The sequence below is a fragment of the Populus trichocarpa genome, unplaced genomic scaffold (genome assembly GCF_000002775.5).
Source record: "Populus trichocarpa isolate Nisqually-1 unplaced genomic scaffold, P.trichocarpa_v4.1 scaffold_45, whole genome shotgun sequence".
NCBI lineage: Eukaryota > Viridiplantae > Streptophyta > Magnoliopsida > Malpighiales > Salicaceae > Populus > Populus trichocarpa.
In genome coordinates, this window is record NW_026291140.1 from 237,166 (window position 1) to 263,211 (window position 26,046).

The window sequence follows — 26,046 nt, forward strand, 5'->3', positions numbered from 1 at the left end:
CTTGAATTGCTCAATCCTAAAGAAACCCTATGACAATAATCTAATTTAGAAAATAATTAATTTATCCTTGTAGTCTAAGAAAATATAAACATTGTTCTTTCTTATTTTATTTTTTTTAATTGGATTACCTTTATCTTAACGAGTGAAATAAAGAAACACTCCCCCCATCTTTCTTGTTCCCTTTCCCTTCTTTACATGGCTTACTCAGTGAAAAAGCAATTAAACACCCCATTTGATTTTCAATCAGTATGAGAGTGAGAGAGAGAGAGGCCAAGGTGGTCCTTGAATATTTTCTTCTTTTTTGTCTCGCTCACTGGGGCAAACCATTTTTTTCAACATTTTGAATAGCATGCCATCAAAAGGAATTTTGTTCAATCCCAATCCCACATTGTCTGTAGAAGTATTTACTTTTGACTCCACACTTTGTTATTTTCCAATCCCTCCCCAGTTCTGCAACCATTTCTCTACTTTCTATGCTCTTGGCTTGCTAAAAACTAAAGAAAACACATTGCTCTAGTTGCCTCCCTTCACTCTTCAGATTGCTCAACAAATCCCTTGAGACCTTCTCCATAGTTAACACATCACATAATGGGTACTCTAAAAAATTTAGCCATAAACATTGAACACCTTGAGCAATCAACGTGCCTTCCTTCACAATATCCATCGCCCATAAATCTTTCTTTTGGGATGTCGCGGGAGTTTAATCTCCGAGTGTTAAAATTATGTATAAATTTCCATTCTTTCCTTCCATCCATTACTTGTCCTCTATGAAGATTCTATGTATGAAATCTCGGAATCTTTTCGAGTATAACTTGGGATCAACAGCTGAGATAGACGTGGGATCCACTTGTAAGGACTTGTATGCATGCTCTAGCTTTTTGCTGATATCATAATCTTGGAGGATGTCAATGATACCAAAGTGAAGAACTACATCTCACAATCACCAAAATTCAAAGTAAAGTAACGGAGAAGAAAATCTGATAACAATGAATGATCACTCATTAACCACAGCGAATCTTACGCTTTGAAAACACTTTTCACCATCAATTTTCCTTTTCTCATTGATTTTAAATCTTCCAGGCAGATAAAATAGCATTGGTTTCATTCTGTTAAAAATGGACCTATTCATCAGCTTAGGCATCAACAACATGTTGCATCCACAATCTTACTACTACATTATAATTATAAACAAAACTAAAAAAATATATATATGAGGACAGAGTTAACAGACATGCACTAAGAGTTAACAGACAATTCTGTTATAACAAACAAGTGAACAATCTGTTTTCTCCAACCTTCCAGCATTATTCTCCCGAGCATATTCTGTCAGCTCAAGATTAGGCAATTCTGTTAACCATGCTGTTAGCTCTGTTCTCTTTTGTTGTATATATACTTGATTGATTGATTGATTCAATAACATTATCTTTCTCTCTTCTCACCTGCCCCCTTTTTCTTCTCCTTTTACCTCTAGCTTCCAATGCCTATCAACACCACCATCCTTAACACAAATGAATCTCACAGCATGTTGATTACCATCAATGTAGCAGCCCAAACTCCATTAAAACTTACCTCCACCAGGCACCAACTATCTAGCCTGGAAACTTCAATTCCAGACTCTATTCATAGGACATTTGATTGAGGTCTCCACAAACATTGAAACACCGCAATTTTTCATGATAAAATCCAAAGGATTGGTACTTTGGTGTTTGAGGGGCTGGTAAATGAAAGAACAGATCAAGAGATGACATCCCTCTATACCGCTGTTATTCCTTTCAAGGTGCGTATCAGGTGTTTGAAAAACTTCCTCAACTTAAAATAAAAAGGTCTTGTTTACAACGTTTTTTAGTCCTTTACAAATCTTCCAATGTGTTGCGTTTACTGAATATGATAGTGGGAACTTATTTATCAAGAATTAACTACTCAGAAGAAAATGTAAAGACGCAATAATGATTTTTTTATTTTAGATTCCATAGTCTACAAACTTGGAAGCATACGGACCAGTCAGCTGGTAAATGAAAGAACAGGGATCAAGAGATGAAATCCCTCTATACCGCTGTTTGATACAAAAGTTCATGGCCAAGTAAAAGATGTTTATTTTGGATGTAATAAATATTCATATTGCAACATAATAGTCATCTCTCAAATCCATAATTCAATTGATCATATAAATAATTGTTGATTACTTAAATAAACAATTATATAATTAAATACTTAATTATAAATTAAAGAGATGGACAATTATATATTTCTAAAATCTTAATTACAATTATATTATAATTTCTTCCCTAAAATTTTTCAAAATACAGTATTAGAATTACATAATAAAATACAGTATTATAATTTCTCATCTAAAGGTCCAGCATACCCTGGGAATCTGATCGGGTCAAGCTACGAGCAATTAGGAGGCATGACCATCACCCACATGTAACTTTGCTAATAATATATTACGGTTGTCAAAATTAATTATTATTAGCAAAAACTTATTTTATTTGTGAATCTCTCAACCGTTGGATTTAGATATGAGGATAAGAGATTGTGGGCACCTCTCTTTTTTAAAATAACTAAAATCTAAATCACTTACAAAATAAATTTTTATAGCAGTTAAGTTTGAAAATCCAATTTAGATTTAATTAAAAAGATTAATATTTAAAAAAATCAAATTTAATTTTTATCAAATTAATTAATTAAAATCAGGATGCAAAATCACAACACAATTGAAGTTTAGCTTTTATCATTTCAAAAGTTGCAGCCTCATCTTCACTACTTGTAAAATTGGGGCAGATTATGGACTTAACCGAGTAATTACCGCTCGAAATTCCTCGCAATTAATGAAGGAAATTTCCATGTTCTTTCTCTGTACATTATTAGAAAAACTGTCATTGACTGATTTAATTGCAAAGTCTTTGCAAGAAAACTAAAAGAATTAGAGTTTTTTAATTTCTAAAATTATAATTTTAAATTGTAAAAAGAATTCAATTATTTTTACAATTCATCAACAGGTATAAAAAAAAATTATACCACTAGCTGTCTTCTCCCAGTGATCTTTGTAACACTTCCATTTCCACATCATGCATGATCAATTTATCAGAATTTTAATTAGTGGTTGAATATAGATTATAACTAATTATTTGTTCTGATGAAGATTACAAAATTAAAATGAAATTACAGCTTCTCTCTCCATGGTCTTCCTCTGCTTTTGTCATGGCATAAATAATAGGAAATAAATTAACTATATAAATTTAGTGAGGAGTTATGATTAACGTAGAAGCAAATAAATTAAAAGAGATATAAATTTTATGATTAACGCAGAAGCAAATAAAAGAGGAACAGAAATTATAAGCAAATATTGTTTTCGGTTTCGACTTTAAATCAAACCTATAAAACCTAACCATTACATCTTCTCTCTCCATCGCCTTTTCCTCTGCTTTTGTCATGGCATCAACTCATCGAGTACAGGTAGAGATACTTGAGGTCTGTCAGGTCATCCCGTCCTTGAACTCACTTGACCCAGCCACCGAGTTATCTTTTCCGCTCGTCCTTTTTCCTACACCAAGGCAACACCGGATTATTTTAACTCAGTGATCCTTCCAGGTAGGCCCAGGTCACATTGATTATGTTAAAAAAAAAAAATCTAATGTCTTACCATTATATTATAATTATTTAGGAGGATAGTTGAACAATACTTTTTTAAAAAAATTAATTTTTGACGAGTAAAATAATGTGGAACCAATCGCAATAAATAAAGCCAAAAAAGGCAGACGAGTGTGTCTAATTCATGACTTGCATTGACTAAAAATTACCACTAGAAATTCCTAGTTTTATCCTATATAAAGAATACAAAAAAGGCAGACGAGTGTGTTTCGTGGTGCTTTCTCGGCCTGCAAATGAATAGAAAGCATATCCTTTTATCCTATATAAAGAATAATACAATTAACAAAGCATATTTCAATATCCTTGCTTTACTCTCCAGCTAACCTGATACATATTTCAATGTCTCAAGACATACGTATGCCATTGATAGAAAGGTGTGTTCAAGCAAAATCTTTTTTTATCTGTAGCGACCTCAATAATGTTAACGCCACGAAATTACCACTCCAAATTCCTTGTTCTTCCTTTTTATATTATTAGAAAAACTGTGATTGACTGATTTAATTGGAAATTATTTGTGAGAAAGCTAAAAAGAATTGGAGTTCTTCAATTCCTAAAATTCTAATTTTAAATTGTAAAAAAAAATTAATTATTTTTAAAATTATTTTAGAAAATAAAACATTAACTATTTATATAATAGCTAAATAAATCTATTAAAATAAATCGAAAATAACCAGTAAAATCAAGCAAATAATTCAAATATAACAAGTAAATAATTATATTTTTTTGGTCTGATTTGAGTATGTTTTCTTGACTTGCTTTAGTGTTCATTAAACATAAACAAACTTTGCTCTAAGAGTCTGCTTATCAATAAAATATTACTTTTACTGTACATAATAGAAATAATTTGGTTACCCGTCGACACTTACGTCACTTTACTCTTCAATCGATGTAATTTCATAGCTTTTCTCAGCAGGTGGGATCCAACTAATTTCATAAATCATAATTCTTCCTAAGGGGATGCCAAATAGGTGCCAAGAGTATACCGCATTAAGCGAAAACATGCTGTCGCCATAGTCTTACAGCTAATACTTCCATTAATATTTTGATTTGTTATAATTTTAATTTTTTTTTAAAAGCAATTAATCTTCATTCTCTTTATTTTTTTTCAATCCATTTAGTAATTTGATTTTTTTTTTAATTTTACCCTTCAATTTAAAATTTTAGTTTGTCCTCTCAATTTTTTTTCAAATGATGTTCTTTTTTCTTAATTGTTGTTTTTTTATCCTTTAATTTTTTTTAATTTTATTATTCAACATTTCATTAATTGAGATTTGGTCTCATTAAGCCCTACCCAAGAGTCAATCTGGGATAATTATTAAGTCACAAGTCGAGTAAGTTGACTCGAGTTAACCTAAGTTAACCAAATCGTTTTATTTTATAAAAAGCCAAAATGATACCATTTTTTTTAAAAAAAATAATAAACAAGTTTTGACCATGTTTCGGCTAGGTTTTCTCAGGGTTAACTGAAATATTGGTCAACCCAGGTTTTGATCGTATTATACTGGAGTAATTCTCCGTCAATTTTTTTTGAAACTCGAGCCAGTTTCAGCTAAAGGTCACTTAGAACACAGGTCAACCCATAAGTTAAACCAAATTTTTAAATAATAACTTTACAAATATAGTTCTTTCAATTTAATTACTATCTCAGATTAAGATTTGAAAAATTAACATGGATTTCTTTCGTTATTCATTTTAAAAAAGAACTCGTTAGTTTGCAAGTCCACGTGTCAAATTTGGAAAATCATATGGCCCATTGATAGAAAGGGGTGTTGAAGCAAAATCTTTATTAGCAAAGCCTGTTCGACCTCAATAATGTTAACGCGTGGACCCAGTTGTCGCAACCACCGCGAAATTACCGCTCCAAATTCCTTGTTCTTTCTCCGTATATTATTTTTGAAAAACTGCCATGTATTTAATTGTAAAGTATTTGCAAAAAAGCTAAAAGAATTATAGTTTTTTAATTTTTAAAATTATAATTTTAAATTGAAAAAAAATAATTATTTTTAAAATTGTTTTAAAAATATAACATCAACTATTTATATAATAGCTAAATAAATATATTACAATAAATCAAGAATAACAAGTAAAATCAAGCAAATAATCCATAAATAACAAGAAAATAAGTATATTTTCTAGATCTGATTTGAGTATATTTTTTATCTTGATTGACTGACTTGCTAAGTTTTTGCTAAGTATAAACTAATTTTACTCTAAGAATTTATTTGATATTTCTTCACTTATTAATGAAATATTATTTCTACTGTAGAAAATAGAAATAATTTGGTTGACCATCGACACTTATGTGATTGATTATTGATTATTTTACTCTAAGATGAATATTTTTTTGTTTGCATCAAATAATTAAAATTGAGAATTTCAAAGCAGAGGGTTTAAGGAATATTAAAAGAGAAGGTTTTACGTAATTATTATATAATTGAAATTGTCACTAATCTCCTTTGTTCATTTTCTTTTTCTATTACCCCTTCCAATCAGCATGCAAGAAACTTTCAACGTTTTACACTGCTTGTTCACTTAATAAAACTATTACTTGCTATAAAGCAAGAAATAATATTCTTTCTCTGAAAAGGGCTTGAGAAAACCCTAAGCATGGTAGATAATCTCTTATAGGAATCTCTTTATTAAATAATCAAATATCAAAGTCTATTTCCAAAGACTATTACTACAGTTTATATATATATATATATATATATATATATATATATATATATATAGAAACAACTAAATAGAGAAATTATTATTTTTTAAATAGAAAAGGTTGAAAAGCTTGATAATATCGAGTAAGAAATAAAATATAAAAATAATTCTTTTTTAAATAAACAAATATAAAAGTTTAATAGTACTGAATAGAAAAAAAAATAGAATTTCTAAACTAAATAAAAGTAACTGAAAAAAGTATTTATTATTCCAAAAAATTAGAGTTTTTTAATTTATAAAATTATAATTTTAAATTGTAAAAATAATTCAATTATTTTTAAAATTATTTTAAATAATAAAACATCAACTATTTATATAATAGCTAAATAAATCTATTAAAATAAATTGAGAATAACTAGTAAAATCAAGCAAATAATCCAAAAATAACAAGCAAATAACTTGTCAAGTCTTTATTCAGCACAAACGAACTTTATTCTAAAAGTATATTTGATATTTCTTCACTTATCTATGAAATATTACCTCTACTGTACAGAATAGAAATAATTTGATTGACCGTCGATACTTATGTTATTGATTATTGATTATTTGGAAGAAGAAATTGTATTCATTCTTCTTATTTATTTTTATTATTAACGTGGATGTTCAGGCCAGCTTGCGCACACCTCGACTAATCCCACGAGTCCTGAAGTTAACGATCATGTAAGCCTCCAGTGACCATCATATTAGCAACTATAGAGCTCGAACCTGAGATTATAGAGGGAACAAACCTCTTAATCTCAAACTCTTATCACTAGATCACCTACTTTACTATTCAGCTCGTTGTAATTTCATAGCTTCTCCCAGGTGGACGCAACTAATTTCATAAATTATAAGTCTTCGCTAAGCATAAATGAACTTTATTCTGAGAGTCTGATTGATATTTTTTCATTTATTAATGAAATATTACTTCTATTGTATAGTTATTGGGTACCGAGTCGATCCACCTGGTCAATAGATGAACGGTACATTCTTTGAATTTATTAGAAGAAATATGTAGTGTAAATTATAAAAAAAATATTTATTTTTTGATATATAATAATAATAATAATAATAATAATAATAAATTAGATGATAGTAACAAGAAAATAGAAATTAATTTGAATAAATGGTAAGAGTTCCTATTCTAATATATCCAGGGAAGAAGTTCGAAGAATAGAATGAAGTTAAATATTCTTAATAAAAGAAAGAAATGAAATATATTTTTAATAAATATAAAAGATGGATAAAATTAGAGAACAAGAAAGAGATATATAATCTTTTTGTAAGAACTTCTAAAAATTTAATTACAATTCAGAATTTCTTCCTTAAAAATATCCAAAAAATCCTATTATATATGAATCAAGACAACAGTAGAATAACTTTTACATATTTTTCAAGTTTACTTAGAATAGCAGTGGAATAATTCTTTTAATATTTAAAAATTAAAAAAAAAACTGTGTAGTTGTTTTGTATAAATTCTAAAGTTGAGAACTCTTTTGTGCTTGGTAAAATATGATTTTCAACTTTCGTAGGCGAGCACTAAAGTCCCAAGCTTCAAGAATTTCTCTTCTTTTCCTTTTGTATTTTCTCATTTTCTTGGCATGCGCGCAGCTGCTTCATGGAAAAAACGTTTCAGATGCGGAAAATAAAGATAAATGTGGAAAATAGAAGCGGAAAAAAAATCCCAAATATCGACAAACATCACAAGAGAAGCTTGATATCAACCACATGTTGCAGTCCACAGTCTTTCCATTACATTATAATTACTTCTAAAAAAAAATTTAATTTTTTTTAATTATACGCCATCAGCAACTACCTCAAAATTACCACTCTAAATTCCAGCTCAATATCGATTAACATGTGGCTAAAGAATTTGATTGCTGCTCAATATTTACCAATACGCGCTTGAGAAATTTCCTGCACGTGTTACATTTTTATCTTTTATAATTATAATTATTGCATTGCTAATAATTTGCAAGAAAGAATATTGTTTCTCTTAAAAGGGCTTGAGAAAACCCTAAGCATTGTAGATAATCTCTTATAGGAATCTCTTTATTAAATCATCAAAATATCAGAGTATATTTCCAAATACTATTACTATAGTTTTTATATATATATATAAAAATAGAAACAACTAAGTAGAGAAATTATTATTTTTTAAATAAAAAAACTAGAAAAGCCTATAATATTATTGAATAAAAAATAAAATAGAAATTTAATCAATTAAAAGTTTAAAAAAAAATACTGTTTAACTGTTTTGTATAAATTCTAAAGTTAAAGAGTCTTTTGTGCTTGGTAAAATACGTCACACTAAAATTAATAAATAATAACACAAGAAAGGACCAAAGTTAATAAATAATAGCATGCACGAAACTTCACGATACCCATGTTTTCCACGTTTTACACTGTTTTAATAGATTGTTACAGCAAGAGCACAGAGAGAGGAACGGTTCAAGACAAAACAACGAAGGAGGGGCAGATGCTCAAGTTGTTGCAACCACCATGAAAGGAACACATTAATGTTAACGCGTGGACCCAGTTGCTGCACCAGCACGAAAGTACTACTCCAAATTCCAGCTCAAATTGAATAATGATTTATTTTCTAGCATAAATTATGTTTGAAATAAAATTGATAAAAGACATAATTACACAATTATTGATGGGATCGTATATAAAAATAATTAAATTGTGATTTTTTAATTATTTTTAAACATATCATGGTTTGAGGTACATCATGTAAATTATAAAAAAAATATTTATTTTTCTGATATATATATAGTAATAACAAATGGTTAGAATGCTTTAGTCCTTTTCGAGTGGAAAGTGGTGTGAAAGTGGGAACTACTGTGAGAGCTTTATGCCACTTTCTAAATCGCGAGTAAAGTCTGAATGTTTTTAGAAAGAAGCAGCCTTCATTGCTTTTCAAAACCAATCTCTGTATCTATTAACAAAAACTCTAAATCGCGAGTAAAGTCTAAATGTTTTTTAAAAAGAAGCAGTCTTCATTGCTTTAATAAATTGTTACAATAAAGCACTGAGAGAAGAATGGTTATACCGTTGAGCCGGGTCGAGTTTTAAAATTATAATTTATATATAAAAACAACTAAATAGAAAAATTATTATTTTTTAAATGAAAAAACCAGAAGAGCTTAATAATATTTAATAAAAAAATAAAAATGAAAAAATATTCCTTTTTAAGTACAAACTAATTTAATAATACTGTATAAAAAAATTAAAATTTCTAACCTAAATTAAAAAAAATAAAAATAACTGAGAAAATATTTATAAAGATAACGGTATGTAAATCTAGGAACTAAAAATAATACAACTACATTGATTGGAGATTTCACTCAGAATTTCTAGTAAATTATAAAGGAAATTTCCTAGTGCTTTTCATGTACATGAATTTAAAAATTATCGTCGCGGAACTTACTTGCATTGACTGACTTGCTAAATATTTGTGCTCGAAATTTCCAAGCAATTTATGGAGGAAATTTCCTTGTGCTCTCTCTTGTACATTATTAGAAAAGCTGTCATTGATTGATTGACTTGCAAAAGTATTTGCAAGAAAGCTAACGAATTAGAGTTTTTTAAAATTTTAAATTATTAAAAAAATCCATTTTTTTTTTAAATCAAGAATAAAACATCAAGTATTATATAATTGCTAAATAAATCTAATAAAATAAATCGGAAATAACTAGTAAATAATCCAAAAATAACTAGAAAATAACCTTTTCCACCTCAATAATGTTAACGCGTGGACCCAGTTGTTGTGGAAACTATGCAGAGGAAGAAAAATGATAGAAAAATTTGCAAGAGAGAATTCTTTCTCTGAATAGAAAAAAACTATTATTTTTTAAATAAAAACAACTATATAGAAAAATTATTACTTTTTAGGTAGAAAAACCTCATGATATTGAATAAAAAAATAAAATAGAAAAATTATTCTTTTCAAGTAGAAAAAAATATAAAAGTTTAATAATATTGAATAGAAATCAATAAAATTTCAAAACTAAATAAAAATAATAGAGAAAAATATTTATTATCCTAAAAATTCTTATATTAAAATATTTAAAAGAACTGAGTTTACATGCTTTAAACAGAAAAACAACAAAAAAAAAAAACAAATGTAACAAGAAAAATTCCACACAACGTAATATGATATAAATTGAGGTTTTTAAATTACCTATAAACATATCATAATATATATGGTACATCCTTTGAATTTATTAGAAAGAAGCCATTAACTAGCCTTTTCAATTGGATCTTTTATTTAAATGAAAAGGAATATTTATTTTAATATGAAAAAAATATTTATTTTTTTGATATTTCTGGTAATAATAAATTAGAGGATAGTAACAAGAAAATAGGAATTAGATCGAATAAATGGTACCAATTTGTATTCTGATATATCTAGCCAAAGAATAGAATGAATTAAAACATTCTTAATAAAAAAAACAGAAAACACAGAAATAAATAAAAAGATATTCTTAATAAATATAAAAAATAGGTAAAATCAGAGAACAAGAAAGAGATATAGAATCTCTTTCTAAGATTTCTAAAAACTTAATTACAATTACATTATAATTTCTTCCTTAAAATTATTCAAAATATAGTATTAGAATTGCATAATGCTAGGTTTTAGTATATAGTTGTTTATATTGTTAAAGAGTCTCTCCTAAAACAAATAATAAAAATATTGTACAACTCTTTTGAATGAATTGTTAATGCACGGACTGTTTTGGGTCCTGACTTGGTTGATTTAACTTGAATGTATTATTTGATTGGTCCAAATAAAAGTCGACTCGAAATTTCTATTAATTTACAAAAGAAATTTCCTAGTACTTTATGCTGTATATAATTTGAAAAATTATGACTGACCGACTTACTTGCAAAGTATTGGCAAGAAAGTTAAAGAATTAGAGTTTTTAAATATTTAAAATTATAATTTTAAATTCTAAGAAAAAAATCAATTATTTTTAAAATTGTTTTAAAAAATAAAAGCATCAACTAGCTAAATGAATCTATTAAAATAAATAAAAAAATAATTAGTAAAATCAAGTGAATAATCCAAAAATAACAAGAAAATAGAGATATTTCCTAAATATGATTCCAGTTTGTATTTGCTAACATAAATAGCATACACGAACTTTATTATAATAGTATATTTGATATTTAAAAAAAAAACTTATATATATTATATGGGTTGGAAACCCATTTTTTATTAAATTTTAAATTTTATATGTTTAAAAATATTTTTTTATATTTTTTAATTATTTTAATATGATAATATCAAAAATAAATAAATAAAATTTTTCTAACTCTTACTACTTCTGACTTGCTATGACTCGAAATTCGTGGTGCTCTCTCCTGCAAATGAATACAAAGCATATCCTTTCTCTTTCTCCTATATGAAGAATACAATTAGAAATTTCCTTGGTTTACTCTTCAGATTACTTTTCCATGCACGAAACTTTATGCCAATTAGCAACCACTGTGAAATTACAACTCAAAATCCCATGAATATATAAAAAAAAATTAGAATTTGACTAGAAAAATTCTATCAAATTCTCTACTTTGTTAGTGTTCATTTTCCTTCTTTTTTTACCATATCTTCAGTTGGGACAAAATTATCTTCCCCAAACGATAGACCTTTATTTTCCTTCTTTTTTAGTTTATTAGTAATTACATTAAAGAAAAATATTAATTAGTAATTTTACATTTTTTTTCTATATTATAATTATCAAATAACCCTTAAAAAATTTTATTTTAACCTTTTTTTTCTCTCTTTTTTTTTCAATTTATTTGTTAATTTAATTTTTTTTTTAATTTTACCTTCCGGTTCAAAATTTTAGTTTATTCTCTCAATTTATTTTTCAAATGATGTTCTTATTCTCTTAATTGCTATTTTTTATCCTTCAATCTTTTTATTTTATCATTCAACAATTCATTAATTGGGATCTGGTCTCATTGGTTTTTCCTATTGTTTCTAAACTCTACCCAATAGTCAATCCAGTATAATTATCAAGTTACGAGTTGAGTGGATTGACTCGAGTTAATCTAAGGCAACCAAATCTTTTTGTTTTATAAAAAGCCAAAATGATGCCAATTTTTTATTTTTAAAAAATAAAAAACGAGTTTTGATCTTGTTTCGGCTAGATTTTCTCATGATTAACTAAAACATTGATCAACCTAGATTTTTTATTGTATTACATTAGATCAATTCTACCTCAATTGTTTTTGAAACTCGGGCCGTTTTAAACTAAAGATCACCTGGGACACAGTTTCTTGGCGCTTTGTACTGTATATAATTTGAAAAACTGTGATTGACCGACTTACTTGCAAAGTATTTGCAAGAAAGCTAAAGAATTAGACTTTTTCAATATTTTAAATTGTAAGAAAAAATCAATTGTTTTTTTTAAATTAAAAAATAAAACATCAACTATTTATATAATAGCTAAATGAATCTATTAAAATAAATAAAAAATAACTAGTAAAATTAAGTAAATAATCCAAAAATAACAAAAATAAATAAAAATGTATTTTTTAAAAACTTTTATCTTATATGGGTTGGGGTTGCTATGCAACTTAACCGGGATCACCATGATTGTCGAGTAGAGTAAATAAATTACTTAACCGGGATCACCAGAGGAGTTATTTGCCAAGATTAAGTTATATAACAGTTTATAAATCATGCTATCATCTTCATCACCATATATAAAGTTTTATAATAAAAAAATATTTAAAAAAACAATTTTCATTACATTTTCAAATTAGTTAAAGTTTTTCAAATGAATGGATTGATGTCGATGACACTCTCTAGTCAGTTTTGAGAATTTTAAATCCAAACAAGTGAATTTATATTGTATATGGATCAAGCAAGCATGCTTGTACAATAATTTCTTATACTCAATAGAAATTTGGGTTTATCATTACAAACCGTATTTTAAAATACTATTGCCAAAAGATCATATTATTTATTAAAACAAGAAAGGACCAAAGTTAATAAATAGTAGCATGCTCGAAACTTCGTGATACCAAAGTTAATAAATAATAAAGTTAATAAATAGTAGCATGCTTTAAAAGAGTGTTACAGTAAAAGCACAGAAAGAAGAACGGTTCAAGACAGAACTATAATGTTAACGCGTGGGACCCATTTGTTGCAACCAGCACGAAACTCCAGCTCAATATTTACCAGCACTACACGCTTGAGTAATTTCCTTGCGTTTTTTTTCCTCTACCGCTCTACGTGTTACCTTTTACCTCTTTTATAATTATGATTTATTAACGAGAATAAAACAATTCTGTGTAAATTATACAAATTTCCATTGTTGCTTTTTTTCTTGCACGTGTTAGATTTTTATTTTTTATAATTATAATTATTGCATTGCTAATAATTTGCAAGAAAGAATATTCTTTCTCTGCTTAAGAAAACCCTAAGCATTGTAGATAATCTCTTATAGGAATCTCTTTATTAAATCATCAAAATATCAGAGTCTATTTCCAAATACTATTACGACAGTCTATATAAAGAATACAATTAACCTCATTTCAATATCATAGCTTTGGAATTTCATAGCTAACTCTTTGTTATATTGCTCCATTGGTAATTGATTGTGCCTTGATTTCTGCAGCTGCCATGACAGAGCCAGAGTCTTCTCGATCTAGACCAGAAGGCGCCTATGATGTCTTCTTGAGTTTTAGAGGAGAAGACACTCGCCAGACATTTACAGATCATCTATATACTGCCTTGGTCCAGGCAGGAATCCACACTTTTCGAGATGATGATGAACTTCCGAGAGGAGAAGAAATCTCCGATCATCTCCTCAGGGCAATTCACGAATCAAAGATATCCTTAGTTGTCTTCTCAAAAGGATATGCTTCTTCTAGATGGTGTCTCAATGAACTTGTAGAGATTCTTCAGTGCAAAAATAGGAAAACCAATCAGATTGTTCTTCCTATATTCTATGACATTGATCCTTCAGATGTGAGAAAACAGAATGGCAGTTTTGCAGAAGCATTTGTTAAACATGAAGAGCGTTTTGAAGAGAAGTTGGTGAAGGAGTGGAGAAAAGCTCTTGAGGAGGCTGGAAATCTATCTGGATGGAATCTCAATGATATGGCAAATGGGTATGTCTTTTTTCCAAATTTATGGAGTCAATATACTTTACATTTTTCAATGTGAAACAATAAAATGCTTAATTGACTCGCTATCAATGACCTGCTTTTGTCTATGAGCAGGCATGAAGCAAAATTTACCAAAGAGATTATCAAGGATGTGTTGAAGAAATTAGAACCCAAGTACTTATATGTTCCTGAGCACCTAGTAGGTATGGATCGGCTTGCTCGCAGTATTTTTGACTTTCTAAGTACTGCAACAGATGATGTACGCATTGTGGGCATACATGGGATGCCAGGAATAGGAAAGACAACTATAGCAAAAGTTGTATTTAATCAACTCTGCTATAGATTCGAGGGAAGCTGCTTTCTTTCGAATATCAATGAAACATCAAAACAATTCAATGGTCTGGCTCTTTTACAAAAGCAACTTCTTCATGATATTTTAAAACAAGATGTTGCTAACATCAATTGTGTCGATAGAGGAAAGGTTCTGATCAAAGAGCGACTTTGTCGCAAAAGAGTTCTTGTTGTTGCTGATGATGTTGCTCGTCAGGACCAGCTAAATGCTTTGATGGGAGAGCGAAGTTGGTTTGGTCCCGGAAGTAGAGTGATTATTACAACAAGAGATTCTAGTGTTCTACTTAAAGCAGATCAAACATATCAGATCGAAGAATTGAAACCATATGAGTCCCTTCAGCTTTTCCGATGGCATGCCTTGAGGGACACAAAGCCAACAGAAGATTATATTGAGCTTTCGAAGGATGCAGTTGATTACTGTGGAGGACTTCCTTTAGCTCTTGAGGTTATGGGTGCTTGTCTGTCCGGGAAAAACAGAGATGGTTGGAAATGTGTAATTGAAAAATTGAGAAGAATTCCACACCACGATATTCAAGGAAAGCTTAGAATAAGTTTTGACGCACTGGACGGTGAAGAACTACAAAATGCATTCCTTGACATCGCTTGCTTCTTTATTGATAGAAAGAAAGAGTACGTCGCAAAAGTGCTAGGAGCCCGTTGCGGTTACAATCCAGAAGTTGATTTGCAAACTCTCCATGAAAGGTCTCTAATTAAAGTTAATGCCATTGGGGAGATAACCATGCATGATCTATTACGAGACATGGGAAGGGAGGTCGTTCGTGAATCGTCTCCAAAAGAACCTGGAAAGAGGACCAGAATTTGGAATCAAGAGGATGCATGGAATGTACTTGAGCAGCAGAAGGTAAGAGCTCAATGCATACACGAAAGCATGGTCAATGTTGTATTTTCTAGTCAAACTTATTACATATAATTGTATGAAAGTTGTATTGTTTTTTTTTTAGGGTACCGATGTTGTAGAGGGTGTTGCACTGGATGTCAGAGCATCAGAAGCTAAATCACTGAGCACAGGATCATTTGCAAAAATGAAATGCTTAAATTTACTCCAAATCAACGGAGCACATCTCACCGGATCCTTCAAACTGCTTTCTAAAGAGTTGATGTGGATTTGTTGGCTTCAATGTCCTTTGAAATATTTTCCATCTGATTTTACCTTGGACAATCTAGCTGTTCTTGATATGCAGTACAGTAACCTTAAAGAACTATGGAAGGGAAAAAAGGTGAGAAACATGCTGCAATCCCCAAAATTTCTCCAGTATGTAATTTATATTTACATGTTACGACTTCTTAAGATTAATTTTCATTATTTTGCGCTCTATTATACAGATTCTCAACAGGCTAAAAATCCTTAATTTCAGTCATTCTCAGAACCTTGTTAAAACACCAAACTTGCACAGTTCAAGTCTAGAGAAACTAATTCTGGAAGGTTGCTCGAGTTTAGTTGAGGTGCATCAATCAATTGGACATTCGACGAGCCTCGTTTTCTTGAATCTGGAGGGATGTTGGAGTCTGAAGACTCTCCCTGAAAGCATTGGCAATGTAAAGTCTCTTGAAACTCTGAATATTTCTGGGTGTTCACAACTTGAGAAATTGCCAGAACGCATGGGTGATATGGAATCCTTAACTGAGCTGCTAGCCGATGGGATTGAAAATGAGCAATTTCTCTCTTCAATTGGACAATTAAAGCATGTCAGAAGGTTATCATTGTGTCGAAACCGTTCGGCTCCACCAAGTTCTTCTTTGATTTCAGCAGGTGTTTTGAATTGGAAACGGTGGCCGCCAACATCTTTCATTGAATGGATATCAGTGAAACGTCTTGAGCTTTCTAATGGTGGTTTGTCTGATCGCGCAACTAACTGTGTTGATTTTAGGGGTTTGTCCGCTCTAGAGCATTTGGATCTAGATGGAAACAAATTCTCTAGCCTTCCTTCTGGGCTCGGCTTCCTTCCCAAGCTAAGGTGGTTGTCTGTTCAGGCATGCAAATATCTTGTATCAATCCCAGATCTTCCCTCAAGTTTAGACTTTTTGTTTGCAGCTCATTGCAAATCATTGAAAAGAGTAAGAATACCAAGCGAGCCAAAAAAAGAACTATATATAGGACTAGAGAACAGTCATTCGTTAGAAGAGATTCAGGGCATCGAAGGTCTAAGTAATAGTTTCTGGTATATTCGTGTTGATAAGCACAATAATTCACCAAATAAATTACCGAAAAACGTTATTGAGGTACTATTTCTTTCAGTCTCTCTTGCACAAAAAGTAAACACACAATTAGCACATGCATCGATATTTATTATATGTCATCGATATTGAATAATGATTTATTTTCTAGCATAAATTATGTTTGAAATAAAATTGATAAAAAACATGAATACACAATTATTGATGGGATGGTATATAAAAATAATTAAATTGAAATTTTTTAATTATTTTTAAACATATCATGGTTTTAGGTACATCATTAAATTATAAAAAAAATTATGTATTTTTCTGATATATATATATATATATATATATATATATATATATATGGCAATAACAAATTAAATGATTATAACAAGAAAATAGAAATTAGTTTGAATAAATGTTACCAGTTCTATTAATTTGAACGGTACATCATTCACCGAATAAATTACAGAAGAGCGTTGTTGAGGTACTATTTCTTTCCGTCTATCTTTCACACAAAAAGAAACACACACAATTGGCACATACATTGATTAATGTCTAAAATCTCAGCATTCCTTGAAATCAATATGTATATAGGCAATAATTATTATTATTATTATTATATTTAAAAAAACAAATATCATCTTTAATAATATTTTTTATTTTTCTTATTTGATCTAAAAAATTAAATATTATCTTTAATAATATTTTTTTATTAAATATTTAAAGTCTGATTGGTTTTATTTTTTATTTCTTGATTTTATGATAATATATTTATACAGTTAATGTGCAACGGTCGTCACGGGTATTCTTTCTTTTGGGATGTCGCCGGGAGTTTAATTTCCGAGTGTAAAAATTATGTATAAATTTCTATTCTTTCCTTTCATCCATTACTTGTCCTCTATGAAGATTCTATGTATGAAATCTCGGAATCTTTTCGAGTATAACTTGGGATCAACAGCTGAGATAGACGTGGGATCCACTTGTAAGGACTTTTATGCATGCTCTAGCTTTTTGCTGATATCATAATCCTGGAGGATGTCAATGATACCAAAGTGAAGAACTACATCGAAGATCTCATTACCATTATGTGAAGGTGTTGAATTGTTACTTCCACCCCCCATGCACTGATCCATTTCAGTAGTCCTCATTACACTCTCGGCTCTTGCAGGCACATTTGCCCCCAGCCGGATGAATGGCCCCCTGGAACAGATTTCACATGAGTACTACAGATAAAATCTAGACATTGCATCACATAATCACCAAAATTCAAAGTAACAAAACGAAGAACAAAATGTGATAACAATGACAATGATCACTCAACCACAGCCGAATCTTACGCTTTGAAGACACTTTTCATCATTAATTTTCCTTTTCACATTGATTTTCAATGTTCCGGGCAGATAAAATAGCATTGATTTACAACCATGGTTTTAAGGCATCATTATTGGCAAAAACATTGTAGGATCATGCACATTTAACTAGTTGTTAATTGATTTTCAACCAGATAAAATAGCATTGATTTTCAATGTTCCTTTATCCTTGTAGTCTAAGAAAATATTATTTAATTCTTTTGTTTTCATATTCATCTATGATTTAATGTGTTGATTGAAATTGACAATTGAGTTGTTAGTAATAGCAAAAGGCATGTACAATCATGCACATTTAACTTTCTTTTTAAATTTAAAAGTTCTATTGAATTTGATGGTTTTTTAGGATACAAAAGACTTGAATTGACGTGAGAGTACAAGATCATTTTACGTGGAGATGCTTGGAGTTGCTCCAAATCAGTACAGTACTTCTACCTGACATGTTGATATGTATTTGTTGGCTTGAAGATCATTTTCCAAGTTTGGAAGTTTTATTGAATTCTCTTTCAAATCTTTTCCATCCGCTTTTATGTTGGACAACCTAGTTGTTAATTATTTTCCATGATGTAATTTATATTTTCAAGTGTTGATCGAAATTGACAACCTAGTTTTATTTAATTAATGTGTTGATTGAAATTAAGAATTAAAGGTTTAATTAAATGAAATACAGCTTTAAAGAACACATCAACTACATTTCATATGCTCAACTCTCAGCAAATTGAAATTTCAAGGCTATTTGAATCTTGAAAACACAATCTCAATAATCTTAATGTGATGAGTGATTTCTTTTCTATTTTTTTTTCTTTGGATCAAAAGGGTCTTATTGAATTATTATTTGTTAGGTAACTAAGATTTATTGATGTTAAAAATAGCACTAAGTTTTTGGCATGACAATTGGTGAGAAGCAAAAGCAACAGCAATCCATCAGGTTCATCACCATCCTATCGCTTTGCCGTACTGTTTATCTTCTTGGCATTGTTCAAAGGAACGCAAAAGACATTCCAAGTGTGAAAGTGTGTGTGAAAGTGTATTATTGTCATAAAGTTTTTCAAACTTCCAATATAGAGAGTGAAATAAAGAGCAAAAGGAAACATCTTTCTTGTTCCCTTCCCCTTCTTTACATGGCTTACTCAATGAAAAAGCAATTAAACACCCCATTTGATTTTCAATAAGTATGAGAATGCGAAAGAGAGAGGCCAAGGGGTTCCTTGAATATTTTCTTCTTTTTTATCTCGCTCACTGGGGCAAACCATCTTTTTCAAAATTTTGAATATTAGCATGCCATCAAAAAGAATTTTGTTCAATCCCAATCCCACATTGTCTGTAGAAGTATTTACTTTTGACTGTACACTTTGTTATTTTCCAATCCCTCCCCAGTTCTGCAACCATTTCTCTACTTTCTATGCTCTTGGCTTGCTAAAAACTTTTATCCTTGATTGTAGTTAGAAATAAATTGGTTTTCTAGGAAGAGATTATTGATTGGGATATAATATTTAAGTTGGTTCTTCATCATTTAATGTTATAATTTAAAATAATTGATGAAAATTACTGTACACAAAAAAGTTGTGAGAACATCCTTAATTAGTCTAATAAGTAAAGTGTTGTTAGTTTTGACTATAAGATCTTGTTATGTATTATTGCATAGTTTTTACTATTTTTTCGGTATTTTTTCTTTTTTATATACAACTTTTATTTTTCTTGCCAGTTTGTCATGGCACCAACACCAATTAATAATAAATCTTAGACTATTATTAAATAAAGAAAAAACATAAACATGGTTAAAATACCAAACTTGAATTGCTCAAACCTAAAGAAACCCTATGACAATAATCTAATTTAGAAAATAATTAATTTATCCTTGTAGTCCAAGAAAATAGTATTTAATTCTTATGTTTTCATATTCATATATGATTTAATGTGTTGATTGAAATTGTCAATGGAGTTTACTCACATATTGTTATATTGATTTTGAGTTCAAATAGATGTTTAAAAAGAGAGTTTTTTCATGAATGCAACCCTTCATGTAGTCCAAGAAAATTAGAAGAATTAATAAGTTTGCGGACTTAATTAAACTTTGAGTTAATTAATCAAATAAATTCAGGGATTTAATTAAAATTAACCTAAGGGCACAATTAGAAATCAATTATTACTGATTAGGATCCCAATTGTTGAGATTAAATTGATTAGGGGTCAAAGTGAATATTTCCATTCCTGTCGAAATGACACCGTGGTTGGGGAACAGTCGTGTATCTTCTTCATTCCGATTCAACAGGGAAGCTGGAAAATCGGCAGTAAAACCGACCCAATCGTGACCACGTTCTCTGCCCACAATCCCGTTCGTGGAGGGATAACAGTCCTGCAAAGCCAGGACTGGTTTGAGGGGCAAGCTCTTAGGGGCCTTATAAAAGGCAGAGTAGAGCAGAAAAAGGGAGGGGAAGAACACCGGGAAAAGACCAGAGAGCCGAAAAATCAACCCAGAAAAACAGAGTTGAAAAAAAAAAGGGCAGAGAAAACAGAGCACAAATCCAAATACAGAGAGAAAGAGAGAACAAGAGGGCAGGACACAGTGAGGAGAATTATCCTTGAAATTGTCTTCGGACCTGCAAACAAAGAAAAACCCGGATTCAGCCAAAGAACACTCACAACAAGCCGGAATCTTCTTTGTAGCTGTCACACCCGGACATCGCGGCGACCAATTAAAAATTATTAAATCTTTGGAAAAGAACGGATTTCTGGCATCCTGTTCTTTAATGGGGAATGGTCTTTGTTTAAGGAGTCGCCACCTAGTATTATGGTCACTAGGAACACTAACTGGTCAACAGAGATTCTATGGTTCGAGACTGGTTACGTAAAAGGGAAGATATTATCACCCCTTAAACGTCCTGCCTAAGGCAGGCTGCATTGCTAGTTTCGTCTTAAATTGCTAAATGTTTATTACTTTATGCTATGAAAATTTGCTTATAATATTCCTGACTCTGGCGCCAGTGAATATTCAACTATGAATATTTCCAACTCTGGCGTTGGTAAATATTACGTAGCTATAAAATAAATTAGATCAATATTTTATTTTATTCCCGACTCTGGCGCCAGTGAATAAATAAATAATAATAAATTTATTTTTTACAAATGCAAATATTTTTTATATTTCTAGCTAAATAAAATAAAATACAATGAATAAAAATAATATAAATTTAAACCGGTATTTTTATTCCTGACTCTGACGTCAGTGAATAAACCAATAAATTTACATTATTTTTATTCATGCATACACATTTTTATTTTTTTATTTTTTCTGTTTTTTTATATATGTTTATTTTTTTTTTTTTAAAGGACTAAGCTTCACACGTGTATGCAAAAGTAGTGAATTAAATTTGCCTATGTACAGTACCCATGCCCGACACCCCACGTGAATAAAAAAAAAAAGAAAAAAAAAAAAAAAGAATTGCAAAGCAAAGGGAAATGAAGAACTTACCTGTGCAGGAGGCGAAGTCGAAGACGGTGGCGAAGGTGTGCTGAATTGCCAAAGCTACCTTCTCTCCTTCTCTGTTTTTATTCTTCGTCCGCTTCTCCTCTGGTTTTGCTTTTCTTTGCTTTGATTGCTTCTCTTATTCTTCCTGTCTCCCCCCTGTGTTTGCTTGTTCTCAGTTCGCTTGTGTTTTCTTTTTTATATGTTGTTCAGGGAATGGAGGAGCTGGTGTAAGTGGAGACAAAGCAGCTGATGCCTGAGAGGGCGTTGTACTGCTGCTGGAGCTGGAAGAGGCGCGCGTTGCTGGTTGCTGATGCATGCTCACGATGCATGGAAGTGGCTGAGTTGCTACTAATCTTGACGATACTGGTTTCGTCCGCTGTAAAAGTTTTCGTGCCCCTGCATCCGATCAAAGCTTGTGCTTTTCCAAGCAAAAGCCATGGTCCCTTGAAACTCAGCAGATTTTCGGAGCAAGGAGGATCGCATGCCAATGTAGTTCATGGTTCTGGTTTAGAGGCAGACGTGGCGGAGATTAATGGTGATTGGGACCACAGCCTAGAAGGTGACCGGGAGGAAGATGATCTCAAGCCTTTATTTGCTTTTTTTTTTTTTGTGAGGAGTTTGCAGATCCCGGGGGTTGAGAATGAAGAATGAAAAATCAATTTGATGGGGAAGAGATTGAGGCCAGGCAAGAAGGGAGGAAAAGGCTGGGGGGAGGGGGAAGCGACGGCTAGTCTAGGACTCGGCCGCGCCCTCCTTTTTTTTTTTAAATGTCTTTTGTTTCTTTTCTTTTTTTATAGGTTTTTGGTAATGGTCTTCTCTTGGGTTTTTTTTTTTGTGTCGTTTAGGGTTCCTCTCTAATCATCCCCTCTCCTTTTCTTTCCCCTGAGATCTGTATTTATAGTGCCAGAGTCCCTTCGCTTGTGAGAAACCAAGTTTCAATCAAACTCATTCTTTTTTTTGAAGTTTGAATTTTATTAAGAATCAAATTTGAAAGCGGATAACTATCATTATCTTAAAGACAAGGATTATCTCGAAGATAAAGATTATCTTGAAGATAGGGATTATCTTGAAGATAAAGATAGAATGATAAAAGCACATTGTAGTCCTTAATTTTCACGGAAGTTGACAAATCACACTTTTCATTGAAATAAATCTCTGATCTTTTAATTTTTCATTTTAAACCCTGTAAAAATTAAATTAAAAATCAAAGGGCCAAAATTGGGTTATGACAGTAGCTTTAGAAGTTACAGAGAAATCAAGAAGGAAAGCACAGACAAGTGGTCACAGAAGGAAAACCAGAGGAGCATTAGGCGAGAATCATCAAGCAGCGCTGCAAGCATCTTCGGTCTCCAGAAGCAGGTATGACTTCGTCCCCTTTGCATCTTCATTTCAAAAAGTGATTCTGTGTTACAAGAACACTGTGTGAAGGTAATTTAATTACCTTCACTAGTGTTCGGGCACGCGTGAACAAGTCACGCGTGCCTTTAGTTTTTGCCCAGCCGGGTCACTGGCTTGGGCCAGTGACCGGGCTGGGCTGGCTAGGCCCAGCCCAGCCCCAAAATTTTTTTGCTGGGCTGGGCCCACCCCACCCAGTTCAAAAAATAATAAAAATAAAAAATATGTATGTATAGATAAAAAATAATGTAAATTTATTGGTTTATTCACTGACGCCAGAGTCAGGAATAAAATACCAGTTTAAATTTATATTATTTTTATTCGTTGTATTTTATTTTATTTAGATGAATAAAAATAATGTAAATTTATTGGTTTATTCACTGACGCCAGAGTCAGGAATAAAAATACCGGTTTAAATTTATATTTTTTTTTATTTGTTGTATTTTATTTTATTTAGCTAGAAAAAAATCAAAAAAAATGTGCATGCGTAAAAAATAAATTTATTTTTGTTTATTTATCACTAGCACTAGAGTCAGGAAAATAAAAAAATATTAATCTAATTTATTTTATAGCTACGTGATATTTACCAACGCCAGAGTTAGAAGTATCCGTAGTTTAATATTCACTGGCGCCAGAGTCGGGAATATTATAAGTAAATTATCATATCGTAAACTAATAAACATTTAGCAATTCAAGACGAAACTAGCAATGCAGCCTGCCTCAGACAGGACGTTTAAGGGGTGATAATATCTTCCCTTTTACGTAACCAGTCCCGAACCATAGAATCTCTGTTGACCAGTTAGGGTTCCTAGTGACCATAATACTAGGTGGCGACTCCTTAAACAAAAATCATTCACCATCAAAGAATAGGATGCTAGAAATCCATTCTTTTCTAATTTTAATTTTTTAAGACCGCCGCGATGTCGGGTGTGACAAGGAGTGATTTCTTTTCTATTATTTTTTTTCTTTGGATCAAAAGGGTCTTATTGAATTATTATTTGTTAGGTAACTAAGATTTGTTGATGTGAAAAATTTGGCATGGCCATCGGTGAGAATCAAAAGCAGCAGCAATCCATCTGTGAAGCCGTACACCACATCAGGGCCCCAACATTTAGACTTTTGATGGCAACCAAAGCTAAATTTAAAAACAGGACCATCTGAGAAGCCGGCATACAACAACAGGTCAAAGATCCAATTTCCAAAAATAAACCATGTATCATGTAGTTTAACATCTCTAAGCATGATTTTTGCAATAATCATCTATGCTTTACCATTCATATCTTTCACCACAGTTCTCTGTCACCACTTCACATGCACACATTCCAAAAAAGAGATAGCATGGAAAAATGTCTTTGCTTGCCGTAAAAAATACAAGGGCTAAAACCTAACATAAGGAAAATAGATTGGGAAAAGGAAAGCAGAACCAAAGCAAGGCACTAACAATTAGGAGGGGCAAAAACATGAATTCTGAAAAGGAAAATACATTCCGGCCTTCCATGACCCAATCCATATTGGGCAGCAAATGATAACCCCGCATCGATGTTTCCTCGTGATGTGAATTTCTTTTTTCTGATACAGAAACACAAAACCAAATTACCTCAAGGTCTATTGTTGTTGTAAATTTTTAAGGTAGCAGAATTACAGGATAAAAGTAATTTACCAAAATGCTTATGGATAATTGGCTCTTCCATCCAGCATTAATTCTATTATCAATTATAGTTCAGTCACTGGTTGTAGATAAATTTTTTTAAGATATTATCAAGTTTTATTTTTATCATTAAAATTTAGAATTAATTCTATTACGTATTTAAATGTGTTTAGTTACCTTGTAAACCGTATGGTAGAGTCCCTCAAATATTCTGGCCACAGCAAATTGTATGGGGCTTGCAACCACTATATTTTATGCCAAGCTAATAATATTTTTTTTTCTAAATTAAAGATTAATATTTTTTGTTCGCATCAAATAATTAAAAATGAGAATTTCAGAGCAGAGGGTTTAAGAAATATTAAAAGAGAAGGTTTTACGTAATTATTATATAATTGAAATTGTCACTAATCTCCTTTGTTCATTTTCTTTTTCTATTACCCCTTCCAATCAGCATGCACGAAACTTTATGTCACTCAAATGATACAAATGCTTTCACCGTTTTATGCTGATTGTTTATTATTATTTTTTTTTTTTTAATGAAAGTGATTGTTCAGGCCAGTTTATATGTATTTTGAAGTTAACGATCATATAAACTTCCAGTGACCTTGAAGTTTGTAGGACTCGAACTGATAATTTCTAAAAAGTAAACTTAAAGTCTAATTAGTTGAGTTATACCTTTCAGAATTACAAAATTACATTGCTTGTTAAATTAATAAAGTTATTAGTTGCTATAAAGTAAGAGATAAGAAAGTATCTAGGAATATGGTAAATATTGTGTTTTAAAATATATTAAAATAATATTTTTTTATTTTTAAAATTTATTTTTAATATTATTACATCAAAACTATATAAAATTTTTTTCAGAATATCAATTCAACCGTACTCCAAAGAACACTCATACTCCAATATCAGCAACCACCACGAAAGTTACCACTCAATAATTTATTCTTTGACAATTATTGCATTGCTAATAATTTGCAAGGAAACATACTTTCTAACCGATACTCAATCGATCTGCACCTACCACGAAATTACCAATAAGAGTCTGTTTGATATTTTTCCAACTTTTACTATTTTACTTCAAAGTTTCAATAATTGTTTTTTCATTACATATTCTTTCCAACGTGTAATAATTTGGAACCACTCGCAATAAATAAAGC

General features: G+C 30.6%; 1 protein-coding gene, 1 long non-coding RNA gene and 1 pseudogene across 3 annotated transcripts in view; 2 read left to right on the forward strand and 1 right to left on the reverse strand.

Moving 5' to 3' along the window:
* LOC18108140 (disease resistance protein RUN1-like) overlaps positions 1–26,046 on the forward strand; it is a 65,022-nt pseudogene that overhangs the window by 33,361 nt on the left and 5,615 nt on the right. The gene's annotated exons all lie outside the window — the stretch shown is intronic.
* LOC127904837 (disease resistance-like protein DSC1) lies at positions 16,112–17,298 on the forward strand. The gene has a single exon (XM_052449801.1). The coding sequence runs from the start codon at positions 16,444–16,446 to the stop codon at positions 17,149–17,151; it is 708 nt and encodes a 235-aa protein (XP_052305761.1). The 5' UTR covers positions 16,112–16,443; the 3' UTR covers positions 17,152–17,298.
* LOC112325423 (uncharacterized) lies at positions 20,507–22,065 on the reverse strand. Its single transcript, XR_002979470.2, has 2 exons — positions 21,847–22,065; positions 20,507–20,974 (listed from the first exon to the last, which is right to left on the reverse strand). It is a non-coding gene; the product is annotated as an uncharacterized LOC112325423 (long non-coding RNA).

Coding starts and splice junctions, on each gene's coding strand:
- LOC127904837 (XM_052449801.1), top strand. CDS start 16,444: ATGGGTGATATGGAATCCTTAACTGAGCTGCTAGCCGATGGGATTGAA.